This window comes from Papio anubis, chromosome 11, assembly GCF_008728515.1.
Source record: "Papio anubis isolate 15944 chromosome 11, Panubis1.0, whole genome shotgun sequence".
Lineage (NCBI taxonomy): Eukaryota > Metazoa > Chordata > Mammalia > Primates > Cercopithecidae > Papio > Papio anubis.
In genome coordinates, this window is record NC_044986.1 from 75,819,756 (window position 1) to 75,847,275 (window position 27,520).

The window sequence follows — 27,520 nt, forward strand, 5'->3', positions numbered from 1 at the left end:
AATCTCACTGCCCAGCTGTGTGACCTTGGGCGAGTTGTGTAACCTCTCTGGGCCTCAGTTTCCTCTTCTGTGAAGTCTGAGCTGTGGTGCCCACTTTGCTGGGTTGGAGTGAGAATTCGATGGGATGGTAGATGCGAAGGGGACCTGGTGCAGCGAGTGGGCTCCTGGAAAGCTCAGCACCCCAGCCATCCTCAGAGATTTGTGGTGCAGGGAGAAATGAGTGACATCTTGATCAACCCCTTCCTTCTGGAGCTGAGGAAATGGGCACAGAGAGGTCAGCTATGTGTCCACAGTGCAGTACGCGTGCTGGCATGCTTGGGACCCCCAGACCAGGATCCTTCTGAGGGGACACCTTGTGTCCTGTGTCCCTTCCAGGCTGAGCACAGGCGGTACAGAGCTGATCCAGAGCAGTGCCTGGAGAATGAATGAACCCAAGGGCCTCCCACCGGGCAGCCGGGAGCCGTCCTGTCTGCCACTCATCTTCCCTGGCCCCCAGCCCCAGAATAGTGTGGAGATAGCTTGGTTTTGTGGGTAGCTACTGGGCTTTGAAGTCTGATAGATCTGGGTTTGGATCTTAGCTTTGCCATCTTCTGATCTTGGGCAAGTTCCTTAGTTATATTCAGCCTTAGTTTTCCCATCTGTAGATGGTGCCACTCATTCATTCTACCTTTGGCTATATTGTTATAAAGATAATTCACATAAAATACCAAATATGCTGCCTGACATAGTACATAATGAAGGACACACCTATTCTTCTTGTTACTCTTCAGAATTATGAATGGAGATGTCAGAGTGACTGCAGGAGGGCCACCCACCTCTAGGGCCTCAGGTAGAGAGTCCTGCCTGCTGCCTGGGCCACCTGGGCCTGTACACACCCTGGCTCCTGTGCCTCTGGCTGCAGTCATTGCTTGGGTGGGACAGGGGAGGGTCATCTCCGCCTCAGGCAGCTCATGTGACCTTCCTACTCTGGCCTTTGCCCTTCCAGGAAGTATACTGGGCCGCTCTTCCCCACCCCAAGCCAGTCTTGCTGGGGGAGGGATCCCAGGGGGCCTTCAGGCAAGCTCCTGGCTGGGTGGGTATATCCAAGGTGGCCCTGGCTTTCATGAAGCTGGACATGATACTGGATTCAGAATCCAGGATTCAGATCTTTCTGTGGCTTCTCTTCCCACAGACACCTTTGTTTCTGGTCACACCTTTGTGGCCAGAGCCCGTCTTGGAGCTAGCAATCTTCCTCCCATCCCCCACCCCCTGGATGTCCTCTCCCCTAGTCTTTAACCCAGCCAGCTGGCTCTCCTTGCCTCTTCTCTGCCTCTCCTCCACCCTCTCCACCTTTGGGCCACTCCCTTTAGGTCGGCATTTCTCAAAGCAAGTCCTGGGGAAAACTAGTTCTGTGGGATTTTAAAATGTGTTTAGTGAAAAAAGCATTTTTGCGATCCAGTAACGTTGGGAAAAGCCAGATTTCGTAAGGCTCTTCCCATGCTTTCGTGATCTCCCAGAGGAGGACAGAAGATGCAGCTTTCCCCAAGTCATCTAACTGGGAATCTTTCACTCAGGAGCAACTCCTGGGACCTGGTTTCCAAGAAACAGATCTGGGCAGAGCCATCTGGGGTGTCCCGGCCACCAGAGCATAGCGTGGCTTCTCTCTGGTCTCCTGTCTCTATTAGAGATGGTGCCCACCCAGGCAGACTTCACCTGGGCATCTAGGCCACTGCTGGAGGAGCTCACTTGTCCAAAAGCTCCTACCCTAATCCATCCTTCCCTCTGGAACATTTGTGACTGTCCTTTGCCACTAGAACAGGGTCCCTCCATCTCCTCAACCTGGCATTCTGGCCAATGGCATGGGACCTCTGCCTCCCACTCAGCCTCATCCACCCATGACTTCCAAGGCGCCCTGTTGAGCTCATGGTGTGGTTCCCAGAGGGCCTGTGGAGTGGTGGTGTTTAATTCTCTCATGCAAGCACTCGAGCCTCTGGCTCCAGCTTCCTCCTGCCTCTGATGGAGCCGATAAGATCCACCAGGGCACTTGAGAGAGTGAATGTTCACCTGCTCAGGGCTAGGCTAAGTTTCCTAGTCACTAACCCAGTGAATCAGCACAGCAGCCTATGAAGTTGTACAATTATGGTTACTGTTGTTATTATTTATAGATGAGGGACCTGAGGCATACTGAGGCTAGCATTGTACCCCAGGGCACAGAAGCCAGCAAGTGTCAGAGCCAGGATATAAACCTAGGCAGCCTGGTGCCCTTAACCACTAAGCTATACTGCCCATCTAAGATGGGGTGAGACATGGGCCAGCTCATGAGGTTATGACACCAACGTGCTTTGTAAACTCTAGAGTGCGGTGCACATTAGACTGTCAAGTCACCCAGGCAGCCTCAGAGCACCTAGCATGATTTTGTCTCTTGGCTTTCAGCAGGCAGCCAGGAAGCGTGCTTTCAGATTGCCTGTTGGGTGTCCAGCCTGTGCTTGGAGGGTTTCAGGAATGAGGGCCCTCTACTCTTGGGCCGAGGTGGCTCAGTCCCCTGAGTGGCCTCACACCCAGAGACTCCCCTAGATGAAGATGGGGCTAGACCCAGCTGACACACGCCCCTCCCATGCCATGGGCTTTCTGGAGAAGAGAGCTTGATGGATCACCGTGCCAGCCTCAGCCCAGCTCCCACCCCCAGATCTAGGGATGCTGGAAATCTCCACAGGGAGCTGTGGGGGCTGCCCAGGGCCTCTGCAGGGAGAACCATAGCTGCTTCTCAGTAAGAGCCAAGCCCCTGTTCCCATCACACTTGGCATGGGCACCCTGTCCTACCCTACCCCCACCCCCAAGGCAGCTTGGAGCTCCCCAGGGCAGGCCTGTTTGAGCAGTCTGTGGGCTGACCACAGGCCTGGCCTGGGCAGGCATCAGCAGGGGGTGGACTGGATGTGGTTGGGGCAGTTGGGGCTCCTGAGGCCTGGGTGTGGGCCCTGGCCCTGCCTCTGATCCACAGTGGGGCCTTCAAGGCTCTGCTCTACCCACCCTGCCCCAGGCCTCCGTTTCCTCATCTGTAAATATTAGGATAGGCCTGTGCAGACTCCAGATCACTTCCAGATCTAAGCCATGAGGACTTTTCATTGTTTTTCTATCTACCACTTTTAGCTCAAATACATGTCTGCCTTCTGATTCCTCTGTTTCCTCAATTTTTTGGTATTTTAGAAATTAAAATATATATATATATACTAACAGTGAAGAGCAGCTAACTAAAGGAGTACATGCATGGGCTCAGGAGGAGCAGCCAGTGCCCTGGGTCACCCACACCTCCCTGTGTGGCTAGGGTAGAAATCACCTACCCACTCTGAGCCTCAACTTTCTCATCTGCAAACTGGAATAATACTTGTTTGCAGGCTACTGTGAGACTGTGATATAAGGTTGCTTGAAATTGGCCCTCCCGTCCATAGAGGCTGTTAGCTTGAAAAGAACCTGGCTGTGACTCTCAGTTTGGGGGAAAGAGCACAAAGTCAGGAAACGGGAAGTTTGCATATGGATCTTCTTGGTGACCTCAAGCTAAGCCCTCTCCTCTCTGGCCTCTGTTCACTGCCTTTTCAAAAATAGACTACCTAGAAGACTTCATCTCATGTGTTGGTACCAAGTGGTTAACAGTGGCTGTGCAGAATTGTGTGTGGAGGATTGGCTGGGCATGCCTGGACTCACTGGGAAGAGTGCAGTGATTGATTAGCCATGCCTGCTATGCGTGCGGGAGGTGGAGGTGGTATGGATGCCACCTCCACCTCCTGCATACCAGAGCACTACCATCCCTATGCCAGCTGGTCCTTAAGGGCTGATCTAGTTCTGTCTGACTCTTCCTGGGGGACGCCATTGATCCTGCCCCTATTTGGAGCTCCTGCAGAATGCCAGGTGGGATTTGGAGCCTTGGGGAGCTGGGGGTAGGGAGGGGACAATGGAGAATACCTCCTCATCCCTGGAGCCAGGGTGTAGGAAAATCTGTTAGGTATTTACAGCCTTTTAGAGGGCACCAGCTGGTGGTCGGGGGGATCCTGCCTCTGTCTAGTCACATCCTTCCCTATATCCTCCAAGGGCCCTCGGGTAACTGTTCCCACCTCTCTCTTCTCCACCTCATGGCATCTGAGCCTTTGGAGTCACAGACAAGAGCCTTGAGGCAGAGCCAGGACAGGGCTACTGCATGAGCACTGCTATCCTGGGAGAGGCTTGTGGCCTGCCTGGGCCCAGCACTGGACGGGCCTGTGACTCCCTATCTTCACCATCCTTAGCACTCCACAGCAGTGCTAGTCACCTTCCTCTCACTCAGGGAAGGTGGGGCTGGGGAAGGCAGTGTCTAGTTGAGGGAGGTCTGCCACGTTCCCATGGAAAACATGATACAGAAAAACGTGGGCTTTGTCATCAGACCTGGGTTCAAATCCTGGCACTTGTCAGTAGTGTGACCCTGAGCAAGTCATTGGACCTCTCCGAGACTCAGTTTCTTCATCTGTAGTAGCCTCCATTTCTTCATCTATAGCACTGTAATAATAACTGGAACAGCATGGTAGTTTTTGAGGCTTAACTGATGTGACATAGAGAACCTACTGTTTAGCACATATAGGTTTGATAGTTGTTGAGTACCTCTTTCCACTCTGAGGAAACAAAGTGTAGGGGCAGGACCTCCTTGGGAATGAGAGAAAGCCCAAGGGGTCTTCTCCAGAGCTGAATCTAACCTTCCTTTGCCTCTTGGGAAGAGAAGCTGTCAGAGAAAGTTCACTGTGAGGTCAGGGATTTGGAGTATGGCCAGAGGATGGCAGGAGAGTTTTGCCTGAAGGGCACGGCCTAGGCCCTCTAAAGTGTCATGTGCGCCAAAAGACAAGGCACACCAAATGCAGCTGGGATCCAAGCCCTGTGTGGGTCGGGTCAGTGGGCTGGCCCCTTTGTCAGGGCCACATTTTGCTGAGTGTTTCCCCAGGAAACCGTCACTCCTGGATTAACTTCTGTGTCCCAGGGCATGTTGTTGGGCATAGCTGTGTGAGGCTGACCCTCATGAAGCCCCCGCTCTGAAATGCCAAGATTACATTATGTTATCCCATTAGCCAGCATTGACAATGGGTGTTCCCGTGAACAAGGATGGGTGTTGGGAGATTGGATCATGGAGAGAAGTGGGTCCACCCTTCCGGAAGCTTTGAGTGCCAAGCCAAAGCATCTGAACTCTGGCCAGGCAGTGTGGAGCCGTGTCAAGTCTTGGCACAGGAGCACTGCCCTGGTTGAGGAAGGAGGGACTGAATTCTAAAGAGTTGTGGCCCGAATGCAGAATTTCACTTTTTGAAACACTGTCCCCCAAGTATTCATTTGCTTAGCTCCTCAACACAGTGGGGCAGGGAGGAGATGCACTTTCCTGTTTGACAGATGAGGATGCAGGCTCAGGAAGGTGAAATAGCCTCCCAGAACCTCACAGCCAGGAGGTCTGGCTCTCAGGACCACCGCCTACCCAGGGGCCCCACCCTGTGCCGTGACTCAAGCTGGTCCGAGGGCCTGCTCCAGTTGTCCTGCTAAGAGCTGGAGGCAGCTGGCCCTGTGCAGCTGCCCGGAGCTGCCTCTTCCTTCCCTCTCCCCATCTCGTCTTCCGTCTCTCTGCCCTTCTTTCTGACTTCCCTGAGGTAGGGCACAAAGTCAGTCTCCTACTGTCCTTGCTTCACCACCACCCTCTTCCTCTGCATCCAGCCTGCGTGCCTGGTGCAGGCTACCAAGGGTTGGGAATGCACGAGCCACCTGCGACATGACCACAGGCAGCTCCCACACCTCTCTGAGCTTCGACTCATTACCTTTAAGGTGAGGAAGGCATCAGTCTACATCAGTGCTTGCCTAACCTTGGTCACTTTCATCCCATTCATACTATGTTTAAAATGATTCTTAAATTCACTTAGGTCTGCTATTGCTACTTAATTTAACCACATCCTAAATAATAATATTCATGAACTCATCTGTCCAAAAACTTCACTATGAGAATGTAAAAGGTTTGTCTATGGACCTTCTAAAGTCATCCTTGTCCCACCAGCAGCACATGTATCTCTCTTTGGGAACCCTCAATGGGGTGACCAGTGTCTCTGAGTCCTAGGATCTTCTGATTAGGGCTGGGTGATGGGTTTTTCAGCTCTCACCATCCTGAGTCTCATGTACATCCAGCAGTTGCCATGCGTCCACCTGCCTGTTCACTCATCTAATGAGTACCTGCTGAGTACCGAGCCCTGGGCTAGACTAAGGGATCTGTAACTGGAAGACCTTCCAGCTGATGGAGAGACAGATGCAAAGACTCAGCCCTCATCTAGTGCCACCAAGATGGGGGTGTGTGACAGGGACATTGGGGGGATAGGGGTGGAAACCAAGAAAGAGCAAGAAAGAGTGACAGTTGAGCCAGACCCTGATGGGTGGGAAGTGTCCAGGCATTGCGGGCAGAGGGACAGTCAGAGGCAAAGACATGGAGGTGCAATCTTGAGGGCACAGTCCGGGAGGCAGGGAACAGCCCCACTTTGGGGACAAAGGATGTGACTGAGAGTGGTGAGGGCTGGGGCCAGGCCGAGCAGGATCCCGACTGATGCTGGCATGTGCAGGTTGGCAGGTCATTGCTGAGCCCAGGGCTTATGATGTTTGTCCCTCTGGGAGTCTAAGGCTGATGAAGGGACTGTCTAGGATGTCCTCTGGTCCCCTAGGCTCTCCCTTCTGGCTGTGTCTTGGAACGCAGCCTCTGCTCTCGGGCTGTAGGCAGAGCTGCCCGCTCCTGCCACTGGCACCGCTTGCCCCAGGAGACCTGAGCTGCAGATGTGCATGGTGATTGAATCATTTCTGCACACCACTGCTCACACAGCTCCCCAGGGACCCCCACTTGCCTGTGCAAGCTGTCATGAGATGTGTGTGCTCAAGTGCATCTGTGTTGGCATCCAGCATGTGCACTTACCTGCTGTGAAGTGTGCAAAGGGGCACATGTATATGTGCCTATACACACGTGTGTGCTGTGCAGACACCTTTCTCTGGGTGCGTGTGCATAATGTGGACTGAACTAGTGAGGCCTCAAAGGTGGGAAATAAAATACTTGTGTTGGGACAGCCGGCTGTTCGGTTAGCTGCCACCCTTGGGAGCTAGCTGCCTATGGAGCTCCACATTTCTACGGGGCAGCTAGGAGCACCTCATCCCCATGTCCAGCAAGGAGCCCGCTGAGGGCTGTTTGCCTCCCCAAGCTGTTGCGGCAGTTGAGATGCTTCTCTCCTTGCTGACTTGGCAGCCCAGAGATGTCCAGGGCTCTACCTGGACCTGTCAGAGGGGCTGCAGCCCAGCTGGGCTCATGGCGCCCTCCGTGTCCTCTTCCCCTCCCCACCTCCACCTCCCACCCTGCCCCATAAGGGCATGAGGTGGGTGTTCCCAGGCCTTTTCAGCTCTCAACGTTCTATCCTCCGAGCAGCCCTCTGTGTAATAGCCACTAACTTTTCTTGAACTCATCTTCTGCACCAGGCGCCGCCAATGGTAGACACCCTCGCTCTGCTGCGTGGTGAGAAGTGTAAATGGAAGCTTGGTCCTGAAAGACATCCCACAGGAGTTGGGAAGCCGAGCTGACCCCATGTCACCATCCAAAAACTTCCATTTGCCCAACTAAGCCCAGCCAAGCGTAAGGTGCAAGAAGAAGCACAGAGCTGTGAAAGGGCCAGTGTCGTGGCTTTGGGCTGCCCTGGAAGAACAGCTCCCATTGCTGCCGGGCCTGCAGCCTCCCAACGGACCTGCCTTGGGACAGGCTTTGCAGCTTCAAAAGCAGGCATTCTCCTCTTATGGGGATGGAGTTTTCTGAACAGCCGGAGCTCCTCACAGGGAATCCTAAAGAGGCTGGTATTTGACAGTCTGCCAAAGGCTGGCCAGCCCGATCCTGTGCTTTGCAGACAGCGAAACGGAGGTCCAGCTCTCTGCCCTATTCACTCAGCAGAGCAGGGTCCTGATCCCCCATGCTGATTAGCTTTGCATGGCTCCTGGCTGCTCGGACCAGGGCGTCCTGAGCCGGGATGGGGGTAACCTGCTTGGTCCCACCCCCCATTCAGAGGCAGTAGGAAGGGCTGAGGCCACGGGTGCACGCGGGGCCAGGCCGACAGTGATCTGTTGGGCAGGAGCCCGGCCTCGCGGACTCTAGAGCTGCAGCCACGGAGGATTTGTAGCGACTTGTAAAGGCTTAAAGGAGTCCAGGCGCCCGGAGGCGGATGCAGCAGCCCAGCCGTGCAGCGCTCCTGTGGCAAAGGGCGACCTCTGCTGGCCACCAGGTGTGTGCCACCTCCCAAAGCTGGCTGGTGTGCAGAGAGCCCGGTGGTGCAAGTGACTGGATTTGGACAGGTGGGGTGGAACAAGAAGGTCATCTCTTTGGGCCCAGTCACAGCCGGAGGTGGGGACTACCAGGAGGCTCTGACCGCCAGTCGTGGAGAGTGCAAAGAATAGCACATTAACAGCTGGAAAGGTAGAGGGTTTGAATCTCAGCCCAGCAGCTTTCCGGCTATGTCACCTTGGGCAATTTGCTTCACCTCTCTGAACCTTTTAAGGAGGAAGAAAATTAGCACTGCGTAGGGCCTGGCCTGGTGCCTGAACATAGCAGGTATAGAGCAAATGGTAGATCCCAGCCTGCCCCTCAACAAGCTGTCTCTTGCATGCCTCCCTCAGCCCACCCTTCCTCTCTTTATGCCTGGGACCCTTTGCTCTCTAGGCCTTTGACCCTTTTACTCCAGAGACTGGAGCCTCCATCTCCTCCATTCCTGGGGTTAGTAACCGCAGTTCTCCACCATTGACTTCAACAGTTTAAAATTGGCACCTCACCTGTAGGTGCCTCCGTAATCTGCTGGCCATTTGTTCTTTTATTGATTAAGAAACACAGGATACACCGCTGTCCCTGTTGTCTGCAATGTCCCTCATGCCATTCGTCTACCCACTCTTGGGTCTCGCAGGTGTCGCAAGCCCAGACACTCACCCCTCGGTTCCTGCGAGCTGCAGCCCTGCCTGGGAGCAAAGCCCCCCTGGGACCTGGACACGGCCCAGTGCCCCGTGGCCTTGAACAAACCACTGATGGGCCCCAGGCTCCTCAGATTAAAACCAGCTGAGGCAGAGCGGGTAGATAGGGGACCTGAAAGCACCTTTGGCCCCGTAATATTCCAGGAATTTTTCCATCCAGAAGCCAGTCCAGCCACCGGCCTCCAGACAGAACTGCCCGTGAGCCGGCGTGGGGCCCGCCCGAAGGTGGACAGTCCCGTCTCCCAGTTTGCTGTTTTCCTCTTAAAGCAGGACCTGGGCCCCTGCTGTGACTAAACAGAAAAGAATGGCCTCTGAGCCCCATGATCGCCAACTGGGTGCATCCAAGCTCCTGTGCCTGCCTGGGGCTTCCAGGCACTGTCATTCAACAAGCATTTATCAAGGCCCACCAGGCTCTGCCCCTGGACACAATGTCAGGGGAAAGTTCCTCTTCAGAAGTAGACCCTTATGAGGTCACTGAGTTGCCCCTCTGTAGCATCCTGTTCTGCTGATGGGGAAACCAAGGCCACGAAACCAGAGAAACCCACTCAAAGTCTATCCTGGCTGGGGACATCTGGGTGCTCACTGGAGTGAGGGAGAGGACAGAGGGCCTGGAAGCACACCTAGAACCTCCATGGTGCTCAGGTCTGGCCCCCAGGTCACTTAGGTTTGTCAACAGCGCCCCCTGCTGGCTGCTTGGGCCACCGGTGGCCCTTTGTCCTGGTGGTCAGTGGCCTGCCGACAGGGGGATGAAGGCCTGCCAGGCATGGGGTTTCTTTGTACTTCTCTTCCATCTCCTCCAGCTAGGAGCTGAGCCAGCCCAGGCCTTTGTGGGATGGGTCTCCCTGTCCTGGCTGACTGTGAAAGTTGAATTCTCTATTGGAACCCTGGCTACCAGTGTTCACCCATGCCCCCACATGGGACCCAGGCCTTCACCGCTGCAGGGGTATCACGTGGTGCCTGGGAGACCACCAGGGTCCTTTGGCTGTGATGGGGACTGGCACCAGGAACTGAGATGGCCTTGCTGAAGGTGGCAGTGTCTTGCTCCTGCTCTGGGCTCTCTGTGTCCTTGTCTTCCCCACCATGGTTTGTCCCTGGCCCCAGGAGCCTTTGTCATGTGGATGCTGGCTGAGGGTCTGTGTGGGTAAACTCAGGAGGACATATTCAGCTCCCGCTTGGGTGACCTACAGAAGTAGCAAGCGGAGCTGCCCTGATCACACCCCTGCCGACCCAGACCACACACACACACACACACACACACACACACCTGTATCCTACCGCCTCCCCAGGACCTGTTCAAGAGTGAAAATTGTAAAGGGAAAGCCAGGATTCTTGAGCTGGCTCCTACCCAACAAGCTGTAATCTCCAAGCCTCAGTTTCTTCATCTGTAAAATGGGGATGTAACTACATTCTCTTACCTCTGCTCTGCCTGGACCAGTACCTGACTTGTAGGAGCTCAGCACATGGTCATCTAATAGGTAAATATGGGCTTGGACCAAGAGTTCCTTGAACGCAAGAAGATGATTTCATTTTAATCTCTGCACGCCCAATCCATCTAGCCTAGGACCCTGCATGGTATCGTTATTAAAAAGCATTTCGGCCGGGCGCAGTGGCTCATGCCTGTAATCCCAGCACTTTAGGAGGCCGAGGTGGGCAGATCACAAGGTCAGGAGATCGAGACCATCCTGGCTAACACAGTGAAACCCTGTCTCTATTAAAAATACAAAAAATTAGCTAGACGTGGTGGCAGGCGCCTGTAGTCCCAGCTACTCGGGAGGCTGAGGCAAGAGAACGGCGTGAACCCGGGAGGTGGAGCTTGCAATGAGCCGAGATCACGCCACTGCACTCCAGCCTGGGCGATGGACTCGTCTCAAAACAGAGCATTTCTTGGGAGAGCGTAAGCATGTACGAATGAGCAAGTGGAGACTAAAGATGTTTGAATGGATGAGTAGACAGGTGAACAGGCGGGCATTTGTTTTTATTATTGTTATTTTTAAAATTTTTCTTTTTGGGTGCTCTATCACCCTCCTCCTCCTTCCCCAGGCAGGTATTTCGATGGATAAATGATGGGTGGAGAAATTGGGCGGCGGGTGGGATGAATGGAGGGATGGTTGGCAGGGTGACAGTGGAAGAAATAAGTATGCGCACAACCCCCACTTTCCCCTTCTTGCTGGAGAGCTCCAGAAAGCACTTACCGAAGTACAGAGTCCCAGATGACCCAGCAAGTCCACTTCTGAGTGTATGTTCTCTAGACTAATTCACACAAGTGTGATGTGCCGGTATGAACAGTTATTCCTGCAGCACTGCAATGATAAAAATTTGGAGCCAGGCACGGTGGCTCACGCCTGTAATCCCAGCACTTCGGGAGGCCAAGGTGGGCGGATCGCCTGAGATCGGGAGTTTGAGACCAGCCTGGCCCATATGGTGAAACCCTATCTCTATTAAAAATAAAAAAAAATAGCCGGACGTGGTGGCATGCGCCTGTAATCCCAGCTACTCGGGAAGCTGAGACAGGAGAATCACTTGAACCCGGGAGGCGGAGGCTGCAGTGAGCCAAGATCATGCCATTGCACTCCAGTCTGGGAGACAGAGGGAGACTCAGTCTCAAAAAGAAAGAAAAAGAAAGAAAAAGAAAAATTTGGAAACAGGTTCAGGGTCCCTCGTTTCAGGCTGGAGTGTGAGCCCCCTGAGCAGAGGGGCCTTGTCTGGGGGCTCAAGCCTTAGAACAGCACCTGGCAGAGGGTCAATGGACCCATGTTAGTTGGATGATGCTTCATCATACCTAGGAATACGGTGCAGCCATTAAAAAATGAAAAGGTGGCCGGGCACGGTGGCTCACACCTGTAATCCCAGCACTTTGGGAGGCCAAGGCAGGCGAATCATGAGGTAAGGAGATCGAGACCATCCTGGCTAACACAGTGAAACCCCATTTCTACTAAAAATACAAAAAAATTAGCCAAGTGTGGCCGGGTGCGGTGGCACATGAATCCTAGCACTTTGGGAGGCCGAGGTGGGCAGATCACCAGGTCAGGAGATCAAGACCATCCTAGTTAACATGGTGAAACCCCGTCTCTACTAAAAGTACAAAAAATTAGCCGGGCGTGGTGGCGGGCGCCTGTAGTTGCAGCTACTCAGAAGGCTGAGGCAGGAGAATGGCATGAACCTGGGAGGCGGAGCTTACAGTGAGCCGAGATCGCGCCACTGTACTCCAGCCTGGTGAAAGTGCAAGACTCCGTCTCCAAAAAAAAAAAAAAAAGGAAATTAACCAGGCATAGTGGCAGCGCCTGTGGTCCCAGCTACTCGGGAGGCTGAAACAGGAGACTCGCTTGAACCCGGAAGGCGGAGGTTGCAGTGAGCCAAGATTGTGCCACTGCACTCTAGCCTGGGCAACAAAGCGAAACTGTCTCAAAAAAAAAAAAAGAAAAAAAAGATGCTCTTTATGTCTTGATGTGGAATAAACTTTCAGATGTATCAAGAGGAAGAAAAAAGCGACGTCCAAATAATGTGTAATGTTATTTTCTGTTTTTAAAAATGTGGCAAGAAAAAGGGCGTGTAGATATTTGCTTCTAGATGAGACTCTCCAGAAGGGGGACTGATGGCACTGGTTCTCCTAGAAAAGACACCAGGGGCCTGGGGACAGGGCCTGGACCCAGGACTGGATACCTTTGTGGACTTTCTGATTTTTGAACCATGCAAATGAATTACCTTTTCAGACACACATGGAGCAATAAGAATTGCAGCAAGAGCTACACATCCTTTAAAGCAATTGGAGGAGGAACAGGACTTTCTTCCAAAGGCTGGGGCCGGGCAATGGCATTGGTTCCCTCAACGAGCGTGTGTAGAAAGCAGACAGGCAGGCAGACACACCTACACTTCCACCAGCTGCGAGGATTTGGCACATCTGGGGACCTCAGTTTCCTCACCTGTAAAATGGAGATGATCCTAGCCTTACAGAGTGGGTGTGAAGAGGAAAGGAGAGAATGCAGGTGTCCAGCACATGAAAAGTCCAGGGTGACATGGCCAGAGATGAGGGGTCTTTAGTGGGGAGTGTGGCAGAGTAGCAGAGAAGGCTTAGGGCTCCAGGTCTCCTGTCCAGCACCCTGGGTCTGACGCAGATGTCTGCAGCCTGAACTGTCCCCTGGGGGCAGGAGGGCAAACTGAGCTGGCAGTGGGCAGACTTCTGACTTGGCCCAAGAACCTGGATCCCTGAGCAGTGGGTGGACTAGGGCCTTACAGTCCTTCCTCTCTCTACCTAGATTTCTGCCATTGCTGTGTGGCCTCCCTGGAGCGGCCTGGGGACTCCTGGGGCTATTTCAAGCCGAGGGAGCTTCCTCCACTTAGCTCTGTCATCCAGAGGGAAGTCCCATTCATGTTAATGGCCCTGACGCTCCCTTCTCCCACACTTCAGGAAGGGTGAGCCTAGTGCCAAGCCATCCCTGCACCCGCACTGTCAGCCTTGCACAATGGAAACCGCGGGCTGGCAGTCAGGAACCCTGGTTCCTGGTGTGGGCTCAGACACCACTTGCTGTGCCACCCTGGCTTTTCTCTTTCTGTCTCTCAGCCTCAGTTTGTTTATCTAGAAAATAGCTGTGGTGCTCATTCTTATCCTCCTTTTCCAAGAGGGCAAAGTGAAAAAAACAGTTGTGAGTGGTTTGTAAATTATGAAGAACTCTAAAGCCTGAGGGACTGGGGGAGGGCAGGTGCCACCTGAGCTCTCCACTCAGAGCACACGTGCACTGAAGGTCATCATATGGGAAGGTCCCCCTGCACATGTATGAACACACACACACACGTACACACACACAGACACACACGTACACACACACACACACGGGCCAAGCCCTGAACCAGGAATCCAAGGGGAATTGCCACCCCTCCCACCACCCAAAACACACATGCACGTACAGAAATGTGTGCAACTGGCTGGGAGTGGTGGCTCACACCTGTAATCCCAGCACTTTGGGAGGCTGAGGTGGGCGGATCACCTGAGGTCAGGAGTTCGAGACCAGCCTGGCCAACATGGTGAAACTCCATCTCTACTAAAAATACAAAAATTAGCCAGGTGTGTGGCGGACACCTGTAATCCCAGCTACTCCGGAGGCTGAGGCAGGATAATCGCTTGAGCCTGGGAGGCAGAGGTTGCAATGAGCCGAGATCGCACCATTGCACTCCAGCCTAGGTGACAAGAGCGAAACTCCATCTCAAAAAAAAAGAAAAGAAAAGAAATGTGGGCATGCCTGCCCAGTGCTCACATGTACCACACATGGAAAGCACCTGGAACATTTTCCTGCCCTCAGCCCAGTGAGGTACCCCAGGTGCAGCCCCACAGGGCCCAGCAAAGGGCTCTGGAACCTACCAGTGTTGTGGCCAGAGGGCAGTTGGGAGGCTGGTGCAAGGTCGGCAGGCCTGGCATGATCCAATAACACCCTCTCCTTTCTCTTTGCAGGCTGGACAACGTTCATGGCTCTCGGGTAGAACCCAGCGAAACGGCCAGAATGAATTCTATGGACAGGCACATCCAGCAGACCAATGACCGACTGCAGTGCATCAAGCAGGTGGGTGTGGGGCAAGGCACACTCTGAGGGCGGGACAGATGGGGCAGACAGAGCAGCACACCTATGCTATAGCAACAGGGCATCCGGCGGGTGCTAGCTGGAGCGGATGGCAGGGCCTCCTGACCACCTACCTATCGAGGCCGTTATTGGCATGCTGGCACCGACCAGCCTAATGCTGGAATCACCTGCCTGGGTTTCAGTGCCAATGCTCCCCTGTCCCTTTGCACACCCTTCCCAGCTGTGTGACATTGGGCCAGTGTTGTGGCCTCTCTGGGCTCTGTTTATGTGCAAGGATGCAGTGATGCACCTGGCACTTCCATCTCCCTCCCACCACCTCCCTCCCCAGAACTAAGCTCCCTACCCCTTTGCTCCAGTTGTTCTCTTAAAAATAAAAATAAAAAAAAAGTCACAGGCTGGGTGTGGCAGCTCACGCCTGTAATCCCAGAACTTTGAGTGGCCAAGGTAGGAAGATTGCTTGAGCCCAGGAGTTTGAGCCGAGCCTGGGTAACATAGCAAGACTCTGTCTCGGGGGGGAAAAAAAGAGGAAAGAAAGAAAAATTAAAGCTGAGAAAATTTAAAAATATTTACTAATTTATTTAAAAAGAAGAACCCATTATAGGCTGGGCCCAGGGGTTCATACCTGTAATCTCAGCGCTTTGGGAGGCTAAGGGAGGAGGATCACTTGAAGCCAAGAGTTTGAAACCAGCCTGGGCAACATAGTGAGACCCCATCTCTATTTTTTTAAAAAAGAAAAAAAAAAGCCACAAGGGAAGAGGTCCTAGGAAATCGTATCGTTTTACAGGAAAGGAAACAAGTACAGAGAAGAGCAGTGGGTAGCCTGAGGCCACTCAGCCCCTCTGGTGCTGGGAAGACCTCATTGCAGAGAGTGCCATGGTCCCCACCCTGCCGAAGCTCACACCAAGCCCAGGAGGCAGGCTGCCCAGGAGTTCCTCTATTTGGACTGCGGGGAGGTGGGGAACCTTTCACAGGGGCGCCCCCAAGCGGTGGTCAGGAGTGACGCGCCCAACCGCTGGGCCCAGCTCCCACAGCCCAGGCTGGTAGCTTCCCTGGGCAGACCAAGGAACGTTATTCACTCCAGGAAGGACCAGGTACAGCGAGAGGGGCACAGGCTTTGGTGTCAGATGCCTTGGACCCAAGTCCTCATTATTCTATGGACCCACGATGGGATCTCAAGCTAGTCCTCCATTTCTCTGAGCCTCAGTTTCCCCATGTGTCAAATAGGGCCCACCTCGTAGGATGATGTGAGGATGTTACGGGTGAGACACGTAGCCCAGCCCTGGTGTGTGGTGGGTGATCAGCTAATGGCAGTGGTGGCCATTGTCCTCAATATGTGACAGGGAAGGGAGTGCTGGGGCTCGGGCCCCTGGCCTAGGCCAGCTTAGCAAGAAGCTCAGGCAACCAGCATGGGCTGCTGGCCCCTGGGTTCCAGCCAGGTGGAGCTCACAGGCCCCTCCCCACCCAGCCTTCCCTCCCTGAGGGCCAGGGCCCAGACAGAGCCTCCCCAAGGTGCCTGCCCAGTAGAACTGAGGCTATTCCACGAGAACAAGGGGTGTGTGTCCTCTTATTAGCATCGAGCAGAGCAATCTTGAAGTCCGTGCGGGGTCTGTGGAGAGGAAATTGAAGAAGACTTGTTATGGATTGAACCCAACCCCAATGGCTCTCCCAAAAGCCCGTTACGCGCCTCTGCTCACCATGGCAGAATAGAAACCAGACGCCGAGACTCCCTCCTCCCCCACCCTCCCTCCTCCCACTTAGGGTTCTGCAGGGTTCTCTCCTAGCTCTGCCTTTCACCCCGTTTCTCCCACCCTTTGCTCAGCTGGCAGTGGCCCTGCCCCCACAATGAGACACTCATGCCTCCTGTGCATGAGACCCTCCACATGGCAGGCACATCACCCTGCCGAGACCTGCTCTCACCCTCTTTCCTCTCGGCACCCAGCTCCATAGCACCAGGGGTCAGGGTGCACCTGACTTCCTTGGCCCTCCCTGGGTCTAGCTTGGGCAGAGCCCACCAGAAGCCCCTCACAGCATGGCACACAGCTCAGTCACCATTGCGTCACTTACAAACTATACAGCCTTAAGTTGCTGCTTCACCTCCCTTCATCTATAAAATGGGCATTATAATTAATGCACACTCAGCCAGCACATGCCAGAGCCCACACCACCCTCCCTCACCTGCCCTGGCACACACATGCATGCACACACATAGAGGGCTCTGCCTTTCAGCCAGGCAGTGGTGCGTTTGTGAGTGTGAGCAACCTGCCCGGATGCCCCCTGGGCCATCCAGAGCTCCCTGCATGCTCCATGCCCCTCCTCCCACACCCCCGGTCAGACACAGCTCCGTGCTGACATCTGTCTGCTCCACAGCTGCCCTAGAAGGCAGCCTCGGCTGGCTGGGGGTTGTTGATTCTCAGGCATCCTGTAACCTAATCAGAAGAGAAAGGCAAGCATGTCTGCACAAGCTGAGATGATGGATGTGTCGGCTGTGCAGACTTCGGGCCGGTAGGGGCTGTGGTTCCCTCACCTCTCCACACAGCCATCCCTTCCTGCCCTCACCTTGGTTGTAGCCTTTGCTGACATTCACCAACCCCCGCCCTCTGCACCCTGCTGACCATGTCTCTTCACAGCCTCTATCTCAGCTGCCTTTGTCCCTTCTCAGCCTCTTGGTACTGGGAGAACCAGTGCTTCCTCTCTGCAACATGCCCTTCTCAGAGATGACTGGCACATCCAAGCTCCACGTGGAGAGCCCTGCACATCAGCTCATTCCTGCTCAGCAGCTGCCCAGAACCCCAGGGGCCCTTCTGAGCATCTGTACCCCATCCCTGAGCTAGAACACTTCCTGTGCACCCAGCTATCTCACCTACCCTGCTCTGTCTCTCTGGAGCTATGGGCCCTGTAGGAATACATCAGGTCTCCCACCAGGTTGAGCTCCTTGGGGGCAGAGGATGTGCCATATTCATTTCAAAATCACAGAATCCAGCATAGCATCCAGCTCAGAGTGGGGCCCAACTATTTTGGGTGGGCTGAGGAGAGGGGTGGACTGATAGATGGATACGTAAGGGAATGGATGGATGGATGGATGGACATATGGGCAGATAGTTAGATGGGTGGGTGGGTGGACATGTATAGATGATGAATGGATAAATGGATGAATAAACAGATAGGTGGGTGGCTGGATAAATTAACTTCTGGATGAATGGGCAGATAGGTAGATGAATGAAGGGATGGATGAGTGGTGGATAAAGTGGTGAATGGATGAATGGGTGGGTTGGCAAGCAGACAGATGGATGAATTGATTCATTTAGGATGGATGGATGGATGGATGGATGGATGGATGGATGGATGGATACATGCATAGATTGATGAATGGATGAATCATTTGATTCACAGATGGACTAGTGGACAGATGGATTGATAAGATGAATTCATCATTTCAAGGCATTGCTGTGCCCTGTTCCTGCCCCAGCAGATTCAATGCCTTTGGATATAGCCCAACTCTTATGAGGAATTATAGAGATGGGCAGGCTTTCTGATGGGGGACAGAGTACTAGTGTCCAGTAACAGCGACAGTTAGGGAGGCCTCTGCCTATGATTCAAACGTGTGCTCCCATCCCCAGCCCATCAATGGCTGGCCAAGCTCACCCCTGCCCTGCCCTGGCCCCTCCCTCCACCTCCCACTGGGGCTCATTCTGCAGTGGCCACCTTGCTGGCCTACACAGCAGGCTCACCATCCTTTGGACAGTTAACTGCTCCCCAATCATTTCCCATGGGGCCCAGCCTTGTGCCAGCCTTTGGGGTTCCAGAGGTGAACAGGAAGGAGGCTGTTTCTCCCCTCAAGAGGCTCACAAGGGAAACAGGGAACCGTGGAGGGTCCCTGGCATCAATAGCAGTAGCAGTCTTCCCCTGGGCTCCTGCTCTGTCATGAGTTCCTTGTCGTTTCTCAACTTTGCAGCAGCCCTGAATGCCGTCACTGCCCCGTTTCATAGATGTGGGGTCTGATGTGCAGCACCGTCTCCTGGGCTGCATGGCTCAGCGACTCAGACGGGGTTTGGACCATGTCTGTCCTGCTTGTTTCACTAGATCACTTTGTCTCTCTGTGCACTTCAGTCACCTCATGGTTGAAATAGGCGACAAGGGCACAGAGAGGGGAGGGGCTTGGCCAAGGCCAAAGAGCTGCACAGTAGCCAGCAGTGTATTCCCACACTTTGGGAGACCATGGTGGGAGGACTGCTTGAGCTCAGGAGTGTACGACCAGCCTGGGCAACATAGCAAGACCTCGTCTCTATTAAACATCAACAACAACAAAAAGTAGCCAGGCATGGTGGTGCACACCAGTAATCCAAGCTACTTGGCAAGCTGAAGTGGGAGGATCCCTTGAGCCCAGGAGACTAAAGCTGCAGTGAGCTATGATTGCACTGCTATACTCCAGCCTGGGTGACAGAATGAGACCCTGTCAAAAAAAAAAAAAAAAAAAAAAAAAAACACCAGCAAAGGTGTTTTCTGATGTTTTCTTCAGCAGTGAGATGTACCCACAGCCTACAGGCCACATGAGCTGTCTGGGGTAAGCTCAGAAGGCTGGTGAGATACTGAAGGCTGGGCATTCAGGTGCCAGAACCAGACTGGGCTTCTGAGACTGACCTCAGAGGCCACCTCTGCACTCAGAGCCCCAAAGTGGGGTGCTGTGACCAGCTGGGGGCAGGCAGCTCTGAGGCAGCATGCAGTGGCTCCTGACCCTGCTAACTGGGTGTGACAGCACTGAAATAAACAGAACAACTCGGTTAGCAGGGGTGGCTGGTGGGCAGGAATCAGCTGATTTGCATGGCTTTCCACATGCAGCCCAGATACCACCTGTGGCCTCTGAGGGGCATGCTTTAGAGAAAAGGCACAGGAGGCAGAGGTGAGGACCCGCCGCTGCCCTCACAGAGGGCTTGTTTCTGTATCTTGAAATTCCTTCCGTCTCGCACAATTCAAATGCAGGGAGCACCGCCTTTGCAGAAGGAGCCAGGGCTGAGAGCGGCCACGTGCAGCTGTGCTTCCAGGGGAGCCTTTGGGAGACAGTCAGGGGCAAGGGCAGCCCCACATGGGAGCACCCCATGCTCCAGGCACTTTGCCAGGGGCCATATAAGCCTCATCTTGTTTAAGCCTCACTGCAGCCCTGTGACGGAGGGCTTTGTTGCTGCTTGCCTGCCCTCTTTCTCTCCTACATCGCTTTCTCTCCCTTTACCTCCATGGAAGGAGGGCATTCTTCATTTCACTTTCCTCTACCCATTTTTAAATATCTTGCCTTGCATGAACCATATTGTAGCAACAGTCATGGAACCTTAAGCGAAAGAAATAAAACTTCCCACCACCAAGTCATGTTCTGTCATATCCCCATTTTACAGACAGGACTATTGAGGCTCAGAGAGCTGAGAGGAACCATCCTAGGTCAGTGGTTGGAAGGGGGTGAAGGCAGAGTGTGGACTCCCATAGCTCCCCTGCCAATTCTGGGCCCTGCGACTCCTAAGCCCCTTCCCGCCCTGGCTCTGGGGCAGGCTCATGCTGCAGGTCAAATGGAGGGACTGCCCTGGGTGGCTCCTGTTCTGCTGTCTCTCCCAGCACCAAGGCAATGGGACCTCAGGAGGTGCCATCATCCCTGCAGTGGTTAACACTCCTGCGCTGTGGACACCCTCCAGGGGTCCTTCAGGAGGACAGTCAGTCACAGCCAAATTGGGCCAGAGCCCCATCCCAGAATCTCACCTTTGCCCCTAATCTGCTCCTTCCCCTAGCCACATCTTTTGTCTCCTGGACTCAGTACCCAGCTCAGAGGGCCTGGGGAGATGGATAAGAGTGAATGGGAACCACCCCCTTTGCTTTGCACCTCACCCACCCCAGCAGCCCTGCAGCCTGGGCCTGAAGCAGAACCAGGAGGCCCGGCACCCTGGCACCAGAATTCAGTCTCCATCGACTCAGACTGTCTGCCTGGCAGGGATCTGAGCTCAGGCTGACTTCCCCGTCCATGCCAGCAGCCTCTGAGCAGATCCAGGCAGGGCCCAGTAAGACACACAGCAGCCCCTAGTGTGAGGACAGTCCAGGCACGTGTGCTTCCTCCACCTTCCCAGCTGGCTGTGGCCTCCCCCAAGCCCTCACCTTATGTGGCTCCAAAGCCTGAGCTGGTGGGAGCCCAGACCTGGGCTTTGGTGGTGAGGGCTGGGCGGTGGGGGGTGGTCAGGAAGGAATCTCCAGGGCCAGCCTGTCCTGGATCAGGGAGGGAGAACCCCCAGAACCCTGCAGGGTTTGCCTTCCGCTACCCCCACCAGCATCCAGAAAGCACTCTGCTATTAGTCATCAGCCTTCTCTAGACCTTAGTTTTCCTGTCTTTGCAATGGGGCTACTAATCCACCAGGGGTGGAGGTGGGGGTGGGGGTGGAGGTGGGGGTGGGGGTGGGGCAGGCATGCCAAGCGCAGGGGGTGAAATCGAGCATGAGAAAGCCCACTGATCCCAACTACCCCTTTACCCCTTTCCGTGAACCTCCTCCCCAGTGAGGCTGGGGTCTTCCCACTCCAGACGCCCACATGCTGCCCATGCTACCCTCATTCCTGGAGCCTGAGCCACCTCATTTTCCTTTCCCACAGCACTTACAGAATCCTGCCAACTTCCACAATGCTGCCACGGAGCTGCTGGACTGGTGTGGAGACCCACGGGCCTTCCAGCGGCCCTTTGAGCAGAGCCTGATGGGCTGTTTGACGGTGAGTCTGCACCCTGTGCACCTGCATTCCTGCCCAGGAACGTCAGCTGAGGGCTAGTGTGCCCGTCCAGGTGTCAGAGAGGTTGTCAGACATTGGGAGGTGACACCAGTGAGAGTTGGGTCCCTGGGAAGACACTGGTGCTAGGGGGATGGCCCTATTGGGTGTGTCCCCCACGTGCACACCCCCCAGGGGACCTGGAATTGATGAGGAGGCACAGTCCCTAGGGATTGTGTGGGTTCCCACACTTGATGAGAAAGACTCAGGGCTCACTTCGTGGGTCACTGTTTCATCATAAGCACAGTAGAGAGACTCTCAAAGGGTTTTCAGCCATTTTTTATCCAGTCGTTCATTCATTCATTCACTTAGCAAACATGTGTGGAGCTTCTTTTGTCGTCATCCATCCATTCAGGTAAGCATTGATTGAGCCCCTCTTACATCCATCCATCTAGCCAAATAAGCATTGATCTCTCATTGATCACGTATGATCCCTCTGCTAAGTCCGGGGAAACTGAAGATGAATAAGGCTTCACCGAGCCTGGTTTCCTCTGTAGTGGAGGAGGCAGATGTATAAAGAAGTGACTGAGAAAATCATGTCCACAGTGAAGGCAGCACAGAGAAGGGAATCCTGAACTGGCTGGGTGGCGGGACGGGGCGTGGAAAACGGAGGAAAGGAAAGGAGCCACCCTTCGTGTGCCGGAGTCTGCCAAGCAACAGAGGGGAGCAGGAGTGCTCAGGCACACGGAACAGCATCTGCAAGAGGCCAGAGAACTGGAAGGGTCGAGGCTGCAAACTGGGCAGAGGCCAGGTTCAGAGTTTGTGGTATGATCGGCCAGGCTAAGGAGCTTGCCATCTAACAGGACCCATGAAAGTCACTCAAAGCTTGGGAATGTCCCCAGCCATGTGGCCTGTGTCCATAAGTATGATGACCAGAGAGGGCAGCTGCTCAGAAGGCCCTGAGTCCGCTTTGAAAGGAATGTGGGTAAACAGATGGCAGGGGAGCCCGCCTAGCCTGAGGCTGGGGGAGGAGGGACATGGCGGATGTTTGGCCAGGCGGGAACAGTGGGCATGGTCCACGGGCACCAGGCTTCCTGAAAAGCTGGGAGGAGACAAAAGGCCCACATGGCCTTGGCCTAGAGAGGAAGAAATAGCGGCCACAGCTATCGTGACAAAGCATCTGTTCTGTGCCCGGTGGGGAGCCGGCCCACAGAATATGCCGTCCCACCAAATCCCCTCAGTGAGCCTGGCCTGCAACACTCCCCATTTTACAGAGGAGGAAACTGAGACTTGTAACTGACTTCCCAAGGGTGCACAGCCTTAGAGGTGGGCCTGGGATTCCAGCCGAGGCCCTGCCTGTCTCCAGAGGGGATGCCCTTGGCCATTAGGGATGCCAGACAGGGACGCAGCCAGGACCCTCCTGGGGCTCCTCTGCTTGTCAGAAGTCAGCACCATCTGGCTCCCTCAGGCCACCGGGCCAAATCGAGCAGCCACCTGCACTGCCCAGTCTTCCTCATCCTTCAGCCCATGGGCTCCCCTCTCCCTCCCCACAGCCCTCTAATCTTCTTTGTGGGGATCTGGTTCCAGGCTGAGCCCTGTGGGCAGGGACAGATGTTGCCAGAGGCCCCCTCACTTCCACCCCAGCGGAGGATGGAGAAGGTGGGGACCTTGCATGATGTGTGGCCAGCCAGGCTGCCACAGTCTCCAGCACACTGCCCCGAGCCTGACCCTGTCTATCTAGAATGTAGGGTCTGGAGACTGAATCAGAGAGCGGCCCTCGCCAGCCTGGATGGACCAAGAACTGGCTCTGCCTTGGCCCTCTTGTCCATGCGTTCATTCACGAACATTCACTGGGCTCTTGTTGGGGGCCAGGCTCTGTGCTGGGCCCCAGAGGCACCATTATCAAGGGGCTGGCCTGCCAGGGAGAGCCTGACATTGAACCTACAAAGGAACAAACAGGGACACATGCTAGAGCTCCGGGAGAGAGGGCAAGGGCACAGGGCAGGAAATGTCTCCTGAGGAGGTGACCTCCTTGGGAGGATGAGAGAGCAGGGTGCTCCAGGCAGAGGGAACTGCTGATGCAAAGGCCTTGAGGCTTGCTCTGTTCATAAACAGAAAGAAGGTTCAGGTGGCTGGAGCCCAGGGGAGGGAGAAGGGTGTGAGATTAAGCAGAGGAAGGAGGCAGAAAGCAGCTAACGCAGGGCCCACAGGCCAAGCGAGAAGAGTCTGGGCATTATTGGAAGGGCAGTGGGGAGCCCTTGAAGGGTTGTCAGCAGGAGAGTGATGGGCTGTGATTTGCATGGGGGCAGGAGCTCTGAAGGGAGCATCTTTGGAGGGCAGGATGGAGGGATCATGGAGGGCTTCCTGGAGGAGGGAGGGTGCCATGGGATCTGGCTGGACAGAGAGGAAGCCATGGCAGGGGAGGCTGTGTAGACAGTGCCCACTCTCCTGGGCCTCTGCTCCCTGCCCCCAGTGTAAGGCATGCACCTGGTGGAATGGACCCCACTCCTGCAGCCTGGCCACAGCTGCAGAGACCTGAGTCTGGCTGTCCCTTAGAGGTCAGTAGAGCCAGCAGCTTGAAGGGGCTTGCTGGAGTAGTGGGGATTGTCATAAATGACACTTCAGTGCTCAGGGTATTTTCCCTAGGCACTGTCTCTTTGGATCCTTATAAAGACCCTTTGAGGTGGGCAGCGAGTCACTACTCCCATTTTACAAACAAGGCCACTGGGAGGGGGAGCAACTTACCCCAGTCCCAGGCTGGTCCCACAGACTCCCTGGGAACCTCTGGGCCCTGTTGCCAGTACCCCCATTCCCCAGGCACCCTCAGCCCCAGCCCTGCCCCATGGAGATGAACGGGATGCAGGAGGTAGATCCCAAGGGACCTAGGTGGGGCAAGACAGCTGTCCCCTTCCCACACACACGCACACACACCCTCCCCATCCAGGTGTCAGTCTGAGACCTCCAGGTTGCTGCAATCTCCTGGGTGACCTCTGGAAGCAAACTCCAAATTCCTCTGGATCCAGCTTACTTTGAGGATATAAATGAAAAACCACTTAGCCCTGAGCAGCAAATGGACACATTTCTGTCATACTCACTTCTAAGCAGCTCAGGCACAGTTAAAGTGACCCCAGACCTGGCCCTGCCCTCCCCTCTGCTTCACACCTTGAGACTTTAGGATGCGGAAGCACAGGACCCCCAGGCCCTGCCCCAGGGGCGGGCACAAGCCCCGGGCCACCACTTCCTCATCAGAAGTAGGCCCTTCCTCCTCCAGTAGTCAGGCAGTGCAGTCCCTCTGGGCGCCCTCTCCCTCCCTCGCGTGACCTTAGGGAACGGCACAAGACAGAGGAGACAGTGGGAGAGCAGGTCCGGGAGGGAAACAGGTGTCACATCAGCAGGCCTCTCCCTCATCTCCCCAACGAGGACGCCCCGCAGCTTCAGAGGAGGTCAGAGTCAGAAAGACCTTTCAGGTCCCGCCCCCCTGCCAGGAATGGAGACTCCTTCTCCAGCATTCCCCAGACAGCCCGTCCTCCTTTGCGGCCAGCAGGCTGGACGCTTTTCAAGACCACTCAGTTGTTTTGTGGGACTAATGTAATTTACCACATGACCTTGAGCAAGTGACCGTCTTCTTTTTTTTTTTTCTTTTTTTAAAATTTTTTAAAATTTTAGAGACAGGGTCTTGCTCTGTCGTCCAGGCTGGAATGCGGTGGCACGATCATTGCTCACTGTAGCCTCGACCTCCTGGGCTTAAGTAATCCTCCTGCCTCAGCCTCCTGGGTAACTGGGCCTAGAGGCGCCTGCCACCATGCCAGGTCAATTTTTAAAATTTTTTTCTTAGAGGTGGGGCCTTGCTATGTTGCCCAGGATGGTCTCAAACTCCTGGGTTCAAATGATCCTCCCACCTCAGCCTCCTAAGTAGCTAGGTACCACAGGCCTGCACCATCACACCAGACTAAATAAATTTTTGTACAGATGGGGCTGGGCACGATGGCTCATGCCTATAAGCCCAAGCACACCTGAGGTCAGGAGTTCAAGACCAGCCTGGCCAACATGGTGAAACCCTGTCTCTACTAAAAGAACAAAAGAAAATTAGCTGGACGTGGTGGTGCACGCCTGTAATCCCAGCTTCTCGGGTGGCTGAGGTAGGAAAATTCCTTGAACTCAGGAGGCGGAGGTTGCACTGAGCTGAAATCATGCTATTGCACTCTAGCCTGGGCAACAGAGTGGGACTCTGTCTCAAAAAAAAATAATAATAATAATTGTGTACAGATGAGATCTTGCTATGTTTCCCAGACTGGTCTTGAACTCCTGGGCGTAAGCTGTCCTGCCTCAGCCTCCCAAAGTGCTGGGATTACAGGTGTGAGCTACCATACCCAGCCAAGTTCTCCATCTTTTGTCTGGACTTTAGTTTCCCTCTCTGTGGCATGAGGCTGGGCTCCCTGACCTGTGAGGTCCCCTGGCTCCGGGGATCTAGGTGTCTGGCAGCCAGGATGACAGGGCGGCCTCAGGACTGCTCCCCTGCCCCCCGCCACCGTGGGTCAAGCAGCAGTGCCTGGGCAGCCAGCAGAGGACCACAGCACCCCAGCCACTCACGCTGGCTTTTATGGGGAGGGGTCCTTGCACCGCATAGGACCTTCACAGAGAGCACCATGACCACTGGGGTGAGAGCGGCCCTCTCTTCAAAACAAGCCGCACAGCTGAGCCCACGCTCCCACCACTGCCAGTCAGACCTTGCCTCCCAGGACTTTCTGGGGGTCCTCAGGCTGGGCCAGAGGAACTCAGGGGATAGCAATGCATGAGGCACTCTAGGGTCACAGGATTCGATTCAGCTTACTCTGCCACACCTGTGCTCTGTGGCGTTGACTTCCTCATCAGTGAAAGGAGGCTGTTGGAGCCAGTGACCCTTCTGAATGCTGGGGCACAAATGACTTGGTGACAAGCGGAAGTCCCTGCTCCTCCACCCACCCGGTTGCCCTTGCAACCGCCATACAGCACCATGCGCCTCTAGCTCGTTAGCTAGTATTTTTTTCCTTTTTAACTAGCGCAACAGGATTAGCCAGTATTGGCCAAACATGGGGACTTTTGCCTTCCTTCCCTGAACCCAGGGCCAGAGGGTCCTCAGCGCAGGTTGGAAGTTATGGCGTTAACCCTTTGTGGACTGAGAAAGAAGTCTTAGCACGGAAAGGGCCCAGAGTTTTCAGCTAGACTGCCTGGATCACATCCTGGCTGTGTCACTGACCAGCTTTGAGGTGTTGTTCAACCTCTGTTTCCTCATCTGTAAATCAGAGATAATAATAATAATACGTACCTGGTGGAGCTGCTGGAAGAATTTGCACTTTGTTGCATACAAAGCACCTATGTGTGTGGGAGCCAGCATTTTCACTGCAGCACCTGTCAGCATCAGTGTTTCCCGTTGACAGCAGCCTCGCGACTGCACCAGTCGGAACAGGCCACTCTGTGCTCACAGGCTTCCACCTAAGGTTCTACAAAGAGGGAAGGCACCAGAGTCCACGTATGAGCTGCAGTGGCAACCTCCAGCCCAGAACCTTCCTCCTCACTCTCTGAAGGAGAGTCTGCCTGCAGGCTTGAAATACTCAACAGGCCATAAAGAGTTAGGGACCTTGGTTTTTCTATGTGGACAGTGAGACTTATGGTGAGGGTGTCCTCACCCTGGGGTGGCCCAGAGACTGGGACATGTAGAGGGGCAAACAAAGCCCGTGGGAAAGAGGCCTAGGGAGTGTGGAAGACTTCTGTGCCCGGGGCTTCTGTTTGCAGCAGAGACGCTGAGCAAACATCCTAACCTGACAACATCCTTTTTCCTCCCAACCTGGCTCAAACATTAGCCCTGCACAGGAGGGTGCAGGGAGGGCCACAGTCCCATTCCAAGAGTCCTGGGAAGGGGAACCTGTTGGCTCCTCCCTGATTCAGCACGGGACATTCTCTGAGTCTCCAGTGTTCTTTTAAATTGGTCTAGATAAATGGTGTTCCCACCCCTTTTAGCCCCAGAGCCCCTTTCACAAATCCCTGAGATATAAAGCGGTGATGGGGAACGATTCTGTTGGATCTGGGGGCCGGGCCAAACCCCATGGCAGTCTGAGGCCCCTCCAGGCGCCTCTGGAGCAGGTGGTTCCTGGAGGCTTGGCAGCTGAGTCCCCCCTTTTTCATAAGTACCAGCCTACTGCATCTGGGTGCTCTCCCCACTCAGCCATAGCCACCCCAGCTGCTTTCTA

The 27,520-nt window shown here is 54.6% G+C and overlaps 1 protein-coding gene across 3 annotated transcripts in view; it reads left to right on the forward strand.

The window, feature by feature from the left end:
* Nucleotides 1-27,520, forward strand: part of ZMIZ1 (zinc finger MIZ-type containing 1) — a 241,379-nt gene that overhangs the window by 117,593 nt on the left and 96,266 nt on the right. For all 3 annotated transcript variants that reach the window (XM_031652325.1, XM_003903718.5, XM_009214522.4), the window contains exons 5-6: nt 14,444-14,552; nt 21,186-21,299. In XM_031652325.1, the coding sequence (XP_031508185.1) occupies nt 14,493-14,552; nt 21,186-21,299 (174 nt within the window). In that variant the 5' untranslated portion in view covers nt 14,444-14,492. The remainder of the gene's footprint in view (nt 1-14,443; nt 14,553-21,185; nt 21,300-27,520) is intronic.